The following is a 10,979-nucleotide window of genomic DNA, read 5'->3' as shown; positions in this document are numbered from 1 at the left end:
TTGTATGGAACACGATGGTTTTGTTTCAATGTAAACTTTTGTCATTGTAAGTGGAATCTCCAAAAGACAACAATTCATTCATATATCTTCAAACTAGCCTAAAAAGTAGGCAAACTCGAGCAAAGCCACAAGAATGGAGGGCAGCTAGAAGTGAAACCAATTTTTTACAAGGAGGATTCAAAAGATTAGATTTTAACATTGGGATGAAAGGTTTAAAATATGAAATCCTTCTTTTGTGTAAAGTATACCTGGTCATTGTAATTAAATACCGCCTCCTGCACTTTAACAAACACCAGAAATCAACAGCCGCTTCAACTTACTAAATCGAGTCTAAAACACTGAATCATGGTAAAATATATTATCAAATCACTTTTTTAATGACTGGCAGGGTTTGACATCTCACATATAGCCTGAAGCTAGTAAAATATCATTCAGGACAGTTATACAAAAGTATGACACCTCTATATCTTTGATCAATAAATGTGGGCCAGTAGACTTAAAAAAATACTTGACCATACTAATGTTATTGATGTAAGTGTTAATTTTAAAGACTATTTTACTAGCCTGTATACCTGCCAACTTTTTCTGGGTCAAAGGCGTGAGATTTTTATCCTGAGGGTGCTAGAATTTCCGGAGATGACACGACCATTTCCGAAGATTCCCGAAGATGTCCGAAGTATTCCGAAGACGTTCCGAACATATCCCGAACACAGTCCCAGGAAGTGTTTTGCTAAACAGCCACATTCTCAAAGCTTTTCTTGACAAAACTCTGAGATTTCGGGGAACGTATCTTCACTAACTCAGTTCACATGGAGTTTTCGTTTCTCACATTGGTTTGAGTTCACATATTTTTGGAAAGTGTGCCATTTATGGTTGTAAAAACTCACATTTTTCGACTAGGCGTGAGAAATTGGTTCGTAAGCGTGAGTTGGCGTGAGATCGAAGTTTTCAACTCGCAGGCGTGAGAGTTGGCAGGTATAAGCCTGTAGATACTGACTCAGACTAAGAGATGTCTATATCCCTACATACTATCAAACATTGTCATGTGTACATGTTTTTAAAGAACTTATTTTTAGTATTTACATTTCATTTGTGCAAAAATAGTAAGTTGTTGTACAAAGACATCATAAATCCAATTTATCAAAGTTCAGTGGCGCCTGCGCCAAAATTCTACTAAGCCAGGAACCAACATCGACTTGTTTTTCCTCGTACCTCAAGATGAATGGGTGTTTCAGTAATTCCCTATACTTTGGTCTTTTTGTCACATCTTTTGTCAAGCTAACAAGAAAGAATAGAAACAAACATCAAAAAATCAACTATACAGTGTACATTATTAAATCAAATGATTTGTTTTGTTTGCCAAAATATATGTTTATTTTTTTATTTGAACAAGAAAGTTAAATTGTGAAATACAACGTTTAACAAGAGATAATCAAAAGTTGGTTGTCTTTTCTTGCTCAGCAAAAAAGATGAAAATTTTTGTCATGTTATGAATGTGTGCGGGAATATAATTGTGAGAAATGATGATTGCTACACTGTAAATCCCGACCACTGAAAGCATTCAGTGGCTCAGGTGGGATTCGAACTCACAACCTTTGGGTTACATGTCCACTGCTCTACCATCTCTCAACACCTGAGCTACGAAGCCAGGATTTGATAGGAGCGTAACTGAATCTCATTTAAAAGCAATTATCATCTATGCTCAAGGTGGTTCTGATAATAAATTGTAAGCCAATGAGGAAATAAATTTGAATGATAACAGACATTTAAAAGCTCATGTATTTCCATGTCACTTTGGAATGAGCAAAGCGTCACGTGTGAGGTACTGAAAGAACTTTCAGAACTACTACTATGAAAATCACCGAACTGTGGAACGGGCAGAAATTTTTATATTGCTACCCCACCCTCTTTCGTTGACAAATTCCAGAATTCCTGTGGCTGACGTGCTGCGCCTCCTTGCTGACACTGTTGTTTAAAATCAATTGTTTGAACCGCTCTTGAAAAAATAATCTTGGTTGAATTGATTTTTTTATGCACCAAAACATAAAATTAGAGCAAAATCTCGACACGACCACTTAAAGAAAATGGCAAGCACTTCTTTTAACCTAGCTTTTATTGAGTTTCTCTTCAGCCAACAGTTTATTTGACACTTTAATTAACGAAGATCATGATGTAATAAGCCAGCTGTGAATTATACTTGACAAGACAACAGTTGGAATTACATGTAACAGACAAAAATAGGCGGGGCAGAAGAAGAAAGTGGGTGGGGCAGTGACATAAAAATTTGGGCCTATTTCATAGTTCAGTGATTTTTCTAGTATTTGAGCTTTTTGACTATTTTTTATTAAAATTTCCTCTTTCGTAGTTGCAAGGTGACAAATGTCTGTACTTACTAAACATGGCGGGTGATATGCATGACGATCATAACAGAAATCACTGATAAAGGTACATTACCAGACATTTGTAAATGCAAGCATTTCATCTGAAAAGTTTCTTCCATCTTCGTTTGTCAGGCGAGGTGGGTCTGCCTTGACCACTTGACTTAGTTGATCAAACACGCTCTTCCACTTAGGGTAAGGAAATTTGCCAGTGGCCAGTTCAATCTGTGGAATAACCACAACAATCAGATGGCAATCAAATATTTATGTAAAACGCTGATGTAGCAATTTCCCTTTCAGGACCAGGCTTTTAGCCAGATTGGCATCAGGGCGTCCTGTGGATGCCACTTTCCAGAATTTTTTTTTCACATCTGCCTTTGGAGATACTTTTTAAGCAAATTTGAAAATCTACAAGGCACAAAAAAAATTGCAGCCAAAACTGTGATAAATACACCTTAGATGCTTAAAATTTGGCAGATTTTCTAGGAGGGACCCCACAGACCACCCTAGAAGGTGGGGTCTTTAGGACTCATTTATACCCATAAATTTTGGACACCCACTTTTCAAACTCTGGCTATAGAACTGTTACGGATTAATAATTGGGGGAATTAGCTTTCAAAAGTGTAACGTAAGGCTGGCTTCTCAGCATACTTTCTTTTACTGCAAAATTTCACTACACTTTGAATGCTAACTTAGCCATTTGCTTGGGGAATTCTTAATAACCTCAAAGTTATTGCAAAAAATATCATTACTTATTTTTCACTAAGAATTCAAACTTTCTGAGATTTAATTACTGCAAACAATGTACAGTTTATAAAAGGCCTTTGACATGCTGGCCTTCCTGTACATGTACCAAAAACAACTTCATTTATATATGACAGATTTCCACGTACCAATGTTATACCAAAACTCCACACATCTGATCTGATGTCATAACTTCCTTGTCTTGATGACATGGGATCTATTCTTTCAGGCTAAAAATATAAAAAAAGTTTCAATTACATACAATGCAAATACATGTACATTCTGTAAAGTGCAACCCCGGGCGGCTACTCAAAAATGTTTCGTACGGGGAGGCTCCGCCTTAAAGTCCAACCCCTTCCCTTTTATATACCATTTGGACAGAAATTGTACCCCTTTTGTATAACTTTTGCTGAAAAAAGGTACCGTACCCCTTTCATACATGTATACCGAAAAGACATGTCACATGCCTGAAACACAAAGTCTTTAATGCCATTTTTATGCACCATTTCTATGTAGCGTTTAATAAATTTAAATAATACCTCCATAAGGTGCGTCTGTTCGAAATATTTAAATTAAAGGCCCTTTTAAATACCTAAATGAGCGATATCCATATCCTTTCATATACCTTTGTTTACTTGTGAAATCCCTACCCTTTTATATACCTGAAGCAAATTTGATTTGTTTTAATTGTAAACGAAGTTATTAGTTTCTAAAGAAACTGATGTGTTCACAGGGCACAGAGGAGTCAAGTTTGTCCGCAGTTCAAAATCTCTACCGTGCAAAATGACCTTCAAAAGCCTTTCAAAGCGATCGTGTAAGCCGTACGTGATACAGCGCCGTCATGCGAGACTTGTTTACTGATGGTCTGGTCTGGTGATATCGTATTCGTACCCTCATGCGACATCCGCAGACAGCAATGTTTGTGGGCGTTACCAGAGAGACCAGCAGTAAGAAAGAGAGCAAGGGACGAAAGCGATTTGAGGCGAAACTCCGATCCCTCGTTTCTCGCTAAAAATCAAACGAAACGATCTCATTTTTTACATGTGGTTTAAGACTAGTATTCTCTCCCCATACGCTGTAAGAAAATCTTCAAACAAGTCGTATAAGCTGTATTTCGGGGGACGAGTTTTAGGCAGTTAAAAATGTGTTTTCGTACAATGTGGACCGGAGGATACTGGTGGCGGAAATGCGTCACGAGACATGCGAGACGAGTGATGTTGCAATACCGTAATGTGTTTCACAAGTAACTTAGCACTCCACTTTCAATTTCTTCGGATTGCGTTGATCCTCGTCTGGTAAATTTCGCTTTTCCTGGAGAGCACTATTCATATTTTGAATCTTACCGCCGGTCGAAGGATCAGCTGTTGTTTTGAATTTCGGATTAGTGACGGTTGATTTCATCTGTCACAGCATGGATCTCGCACGACTTCCGTTTCCGCCACCAGTATGCTTCGGGTCACATCGAGCCGATCACGTGTTATAATGTTTCGTCCCTTGTCTTTTTTTCTTCTTGGCACTTCGTGCCAAGAAGAAATTTTTCGCCCCAGGCGACCATTGTCAGAATACGATATCACCAGACGATTTGCAAACAAGTATCGCATGATGGTGTTTGTATCACGTACGCTTACATGCACGATCGCTTTGCTTTGAAGGTCGTTTTGCACAGTAGAGATTTTGAATTGCGGACAAACTTGACTCCTCTGTGCCCTGTGATGTGTTGTGTGATGATTAGTTTCTAAAGAAACTGATGTGATGTGTCAAATGGAAGTCAAAGATAAATAAACCACTATAGCAAATTTTGAAAGCTGACATTTCGAGTATTAGCCCTTCATTGGAGTAAAGTTGTGGATCTGTGATTCCCATAGCTCTGCAAAGCTGTGCTCTTGGGATAATTGCAGGGTGCTCGAAGGCTCTTATCTAAGGGTGCCCAGCCCTAAAAAGCTTTTATGACAGCAAAGTTATGTAAGGCAAAAGTGGCCTCTGTCACCCGGGCCCTGCTAGAGCACAGCTCTACTCTGATCAGATCTGTATAAAATGTGTGTCCTCTGATTTGAAAACCTCGCATAGACAAGTATAAAAGCCACACTCCAACTCAATCCTCTCAACTCCTCAACCAGTTGAATGCACCAACCATTCACTGGACCTCCCAGTTATCTGCCTAACAGTGAGATGTAAGATTCTACTATGAGTAAATGTGAGCCTCTCTATAGGTGCCCATGGTCTTCGTTTTTTTTAAGCAGGTCTTCGTTTTATCTTCCTCCTTTATTTTCGTGAAATGCGGCCAAATGCCAAAATTTAGAAATTACAAATAGTTCACATATTTTCTGCAGTGCTTACGGACTTAACAAGTTTTGACAGTTTTATATCTGAGTGTTCGATTTGATCATGAGAATTTTGGTCAATTTCAGATCTTTGCTTCAATCTTGAGATCTTCGTTTTTTCTCTCTTTTTCTAAATTTATTTATTTATTGACATTTGAACATTAACAGAACATTGCAAAAAGAAATGTTCCTTTTTTCTGAGGTGATCTTCAGGTCTTTGATTTCTTCGGAAATATCCAAAGAGAGGCTCAAATGTAGAGGTGGGAAACATACCGCCATGTATGGCTTGCATCCAGCATCTCTTGTTTTAGCAATGGAGTCCACCAGTTGGCCACTGATACCAAAGTCACATAACTTGATATTTCCTTGAAGATCAAGAAGGATGTTGGAAGGTTTGACATCTGAAAATTTAAGGAAAAGACACCTTATCAACACCAATATCACGATAAGAGGTTTTACTGATCAATCTATTTGTATATTTATATCTTAATCCTCTTACACACACTCCTTCAGTATACAATGTACTGTACAATGCACATGTCAGTGACATGTGCGACAAATTTTACCGATTCAGCTTAATAATATTCTGTCATTTAAGCTAAAAGCTATTTTTTGAATTTAAAATTTAAAAGTAGATAACAGTTAATTCATATGTAGCAGGTGAAATAAACCATTTGAATCGTACAACCAAATTTATACAGTAGAAAATATTCATATGATGGACAGACATGTATCTACTGGATGAAGTTATCTGCTTCTTTGATTACAACACATCATACAGGTACATTGTATGTAAAACAGAGCATACACTTAGCAAACCTCTGTGAATAATATTGAGCTTGGTTTTAAGATAGTCCAGTGCCTTGACCACCTACAAAGAGAAGATTGAAATGTTTGCATCAGAACCTCTGTTATGATTTATTAAGTACACACATTCTCTGTTCCTTTTATAAACAAATGAAAGGTACAGTACACATTTCACGCTAAGATGACATTATTATTATTTTGACTTTTTTAGTAACTTCCTGGCTTTTTTGCAATACAAACTGCGGCAATATTTTTCACTACTTAGTTCTCCAGGTATCGAATACTGTGACATCGCAAATGGTACTTTGTCATAAAATTCCACACACAAATAATGTTCCCTTCCCAGTTATCCGAGTAGACTCAATGGACTGTTTTCAGTTTCCCCCCAAACTCCTTCATTATCTTTGTTGTGGTTTCAATTTATCTTCGGTTTAATTTTTTTCAAACATGTTCAATTTTTATTTTTTAGTCTTATATTTCAACCCTCCAAGTTTATTTTTTTCCTTATTTGGCCAGCGACTGCTCAAGTTTGGTCGCCAGAGAAAAATTTTAGTTGCCAAATTAAGCTCATGCTTTCAATCCTTCTTCTCAATTTAAGTCGCCAGGCAGGCGACTTTGGTTCCAAATAGTCGTCAGGTCCAAAATTTTAGTTGCCATGGCAACTAAAATGGTCTTAAAGGGTTGAAAAATATCAATTAAACTGGTTTGAAAAATTTATTCCAAAGATAAATGTAAACGGTCCACAATATCTGCTCTATAGCACACCATTGCACTGACAGATTTAGCAAAGACATTCACTTTCTTCTGAATCAACCATTTTAAATGTAGCTCACTTGAAATTTTAAAAGAATGGCTGAAATGTTGAACACAAGCTACTTACTGCTAATGAAGCCATTCCCAGAATATCCTCGGGTATAGTTTCCATAAGGACACCATAACTATGCTTGTAGCACTGATCAAAAGATGTGTCCATCAACTCCATGCAAATCCAAGCATCACCCTGAAAAAATTGCATAAACTTGTTTACATCAGTCAGTCTCCATCAGGGATGTCGCTAAGGGCAGGCTGAAAGAGAACTTAAATCTGGCTGAAATTTCACATGAAAACAGAGACTAAGGTAAACTTTTAGAGCTGGCAAGACCAGAAAAGACAGCTGGGCTTGTTGATGAGCCAGCTTTAGTTAGTCTTAGCTATATCCCTGCACCATGATGACTTTCATGTTTATTGTTGATGTTACCAAGTTGCTCCCTGTTAATATGATCATTAATAGTGGAGGGGGACAGGGGGGTGGGAGCCCGGGAGAAAAGGGGCGGGAAGCAGGAGGAGAGAGGGCGGGAAGCGGGATTCTTAAGGTGGCGGGAACCGGGAGAAAACGAGTGAAATTATTTTCGTAACATTTCATTATATTTCGCAATAGACATGGAGCAAACAGGAGAGAACCGCTACGGAAAGGGGTGGAAGGCGGGAGTAAAATGTACGGGAAGCAAGAGTTAAAGGTACGGGAGGCGGGAGGTTTAGACCCCCCCCCCCCCCCCCACTTAATAGGCCAACAAAATTAATTTGGTCATGTTTTTGGATTGGTCAAATTAAGGTCGCTGTTTTTAAATCAAAAGCAGAGAGACTCCTCGGCTTAGGCTTTTTAAAATGGATAGATTTCCAATGAATATTGGTTACCTCAGTAAACAGGGCTCCATAGAACTTTACAATATATTCACAAGCACTGCTTCGCATCACAACATCTAAGTCCATAAGAAGCTGTTTTTGTTCCTTCTCATCTACTGTTGAGCGAATTCTCTAAAAACAGGACAAACAAATAACAAGTTAATGACTGTTCTGACATAATAGAACTTGGACTTAGGGTGTGGCCTAGTGGTTGGTTCAGAGGTCCCAGGTTCAAATCCTCCTCCTTGCCGCTGGACAGATTTTTGTTGCACTCTCCAAATCACACAGAAATTGCAAGTGTAAACTAGCAACAATTTGGGCATGATCTATTACTAAAATATTACAGGTGTCAAATGTATGTTCAAAACCTCTGCGATATCACGACAACAAATCACACTGAAATGGCTACTAGTTCACATCTGTGGTTTTCCTGTGATTTTCATTGTGAGATCAATCATGACAAATGTTGCAATGGGAAGAACAACAAAATTACATCAAAAATTACCTGTGTAAATGGGCCTTAAAGGGACACTGTCACAGGGATTTAATGCTTTTCGGTAAACAGTAGAAAAGGTCTTCTCTTACAGGAAATGCACATAGTACATCAAGATGGGGATATAAAGTTGAAGGAAGAAGGGAGCCATAATAATTTTTAGGTGTTTTTCTGGTCCAAAAGGATGAAACTTGAAAAAATCATCCTGACATTTTTTCAAGTTGAGATGTAAAGTTCTTGATGGCATCACAATAATATCACTTGGTCATCGCTTCAGTACACTTTCATGGTGATTTTTAACAAATACTGGACCACTATTTGTAGATTCTATATGTCTTTAGGCTCTTGAGTTTTTGAAGTGAAACTGGTGACAGTGTCCCTGTAACAGGGTGGGTATATAGTTATGGATATTTCTTACAACCCTTCTTCATACCTTCACTGCCATGTAGGTGTCGCTCTCCTTGTGTAGCATTTTATTGACTGTGCCATAAGCACCTCTTCCTATCTCACCATAGTCTTCCAGGTCTTCAGAAGAATATTCATAGCTCTAAAAAGAATTATTTATAATAATACATTTATTTAAAGAAAAGAAGAATAAAATACACTGCCAAAAGTAAATTTATTACAGAACTTGTTTTCAAGTGATACTGAAGCAAACGTCACACCAGATGCAGAGTGATTTTCCAGCTTGCCCTTTGAGCAAGTTGGAACCATGCATTGTGTGCTTGCTTGAAGGCATTTCTCAGTGTCCTTAGTTCATCTCCCAACTAAAAATTCCAAAACTGTTACTTGCCCATGAAGCAAGTGATGGATCAACAGGGATGTAGCTAAGAGCTGGCTACCAGCGAATTTCACCGGTTGAAATAAAGCTTATCACGGGCTGAAATTCCACAAGGAAACAAAGATTTGGGGTAATTTTGAAGGTATAGAAACCAGAAGAGCTGGCTGAGCTTTTCAGGGAGCCGTTTAGTTATATTTTTGCAACATCCCTGGTTAAAATCAACTAGCCTGACAGGCCACTAGCCCCTGGGTATCGGACTGGACTTGCAGATAGCCCATCGCACCTTTCCTTGCTGCCTGGTAGATGTATATAAAACCTTCACTTAGTCTAGCCTATCTAAAATCAGTTTCCAGCTGTTGGATGTTTTGGTGCACAGTCACCAAGAAGTGAAGGCAGTTCTCTATCAGGCAAGCAAAATTTTACAAATTTACATGACCACAAGTCATTACAAGTAAGGACTGTGGTTGGCTTTAACAATAAGTTCCTCATTATTATCATTCATGAACAGTACTATTAATAATAATGGCTTCAGACAAAGCTGCTGCCTACACATGTAACTGTTCTAAATTCGACAGTTTACCTTGTCAGGGTCAAATGACAGTTTTCCAACAGCTTTGTGGGTTCTTAATCTCTCCCTAAAAGTTACAGTAACATAGGGTTAATCCTCAATGATTCAAAACTCTCTAGCAGGAGTGGATGGAGCTAATAATTATATCAATGCAAAGTCAAATAATCATTGGTGACTTCCCGAGTTCCACCGGCTACTTGATTATATGTCATTGCTTGCTCTGGACATAGCAATCAACTCATGACCAACAAGCTCAGCATCACAGCCGCCTACTCTTCCAGTTGCTGGCGCCTACTTCAAAACATTTTGAGACCCGCTACTTGTAACCTACATGTATGAATAAGTTTACTTTGTTGGGGAAGTGAAGATGGCTTTGAAGTTGATCAGCAACATTAGTGTTAATGACGTTTGTGTAAGCAATCAAGTCGGACCAAGATAAATTGATTTTAAAATTTGTTTGATTGCAGTAATTGAATTAATCATCAATTAACGACCTGTAATTGAAGTTATCTTTCCCTTACAACTTAAATCGATTAAAATGTATTTCTTTGATGACAGCCCTGTGATTTCTTTTGATAAGATAACAATCTCGCTATCTAATCGCCCAATAGTTTTCACTATAAACTTACATGTTAGACTGCAGTGGGGTCGGTTGTCGTGTAGTTAAAGTTGCGAGATTTAATTTTCTTCGCTCTAATCCACCTTGGAAATCGAGCTTAAGTTTCTCCCTCGATAATCTGCCTCCTATAAGAGCGAAAATGACAAGAAATTAACAAGAGATACTATGAAAAAATTAGGAAAGATAAAAATTACAAAAGCAATAAGCTTAAAACAAATCCCTTGTAAACACCACCACTCTTCACAACCGTAATTTAACAAGCTTCCTGATGGCTAAACACTAAATAGAGAACCCTGTCATAACAAAAAAAAAGTTTGTAAACGACCAAACCTGTTGATTTTTCAAGACGCCATTCACAGTAAATATTAAGCTATGATAAACTTTGATTGTTTTCCTTACCCGGTGAATTCGACGCCATACTCGCCAACCAGCGAATAAAGGAGGGGACACAGCAAAAATTTAGTCCAATTTTGATGACCTTCAATTAGCAGAAAGACAAATGAATACGTCTATATGTCTCTACATGTAATCACGATCGAAACTGTTATAAATTTTGATGCTAAAGGAACTGGGAAGCGGCAAAATATTCGCTCAATTTCCGACGCC

General features: G+C 38.0%; 1 protein-coding gene across 2 annotated transcripts; it reads right to left on the bottom strand.

The window, feature by feature from the left end:
* Positions 1 to 343: 343 nt before the first annotated feature.
* LOC144632838 (dual specificity mitogen-activated protein kinase kinase 4-like) lies at positions 344 to 10,974 on the bottom strand. Of its 2 annotated transcripts, XR_013566955.1 has the most exons (12): positions 10,773 to 10,974; positions 10,384 to 10,498; positions 9,767 to 9,821; positions 8,839 to 8,952; positions 7,925 to 8,044; positions 7,131 to 7,250; positions 6,263 to 6,314; positions 5,717 to 5,844; positions 3,272 to 3,352; positions 2,455 to 2,603; positions 984 to 1,278; positions 344 to 564 (listed from the first exon to the last, which is right to left on the bottom strand). XR_013566955.1 is itself a non-coding variant. In XM_078491581.1 (11 exons), the coding sequence occupies exons 1-11, from the start codon at positions 10,789 to 10,791 to the stop codon at positions 1,125 to 1,127; spliced, it is 1,107 nt and encodes a 368-aa protein (XP_078347707.1). In that variant the 5' UTR covers positions 10,792 to 10,974; the 3' UTR covers positions 344 to 1,124. The 2 variants fall into 2 exon arrangements, 1 of the variants encoding a protein (XP_078347707.1); XM_078491581.1 differs by having other exon boundaries at positions 344 to 1,278.
* Between the last annotated feature and the right edge of the window lie 5 nt (positions 10,975 to 10,979).

This window comes from Oculina patagonica, chromosome 12 (assembly GCF_052425735.1).
Source record: "Oculina patagonica isolate OP01 chromosome 12, crgOcupat, whole genome shotgun sequence".
Lineage (NCBI taxonomy): Eukaryota > Metazoa > Cnidaria > Anthozoa > Scleractinia > Oculinidae > Oculina > Oculina patagonica.
The sequence above is the reverse complement of the archived record's forward strand: the minus strand, read 5'-3'. Positions and strand labels throughout refer to the sequence as shown.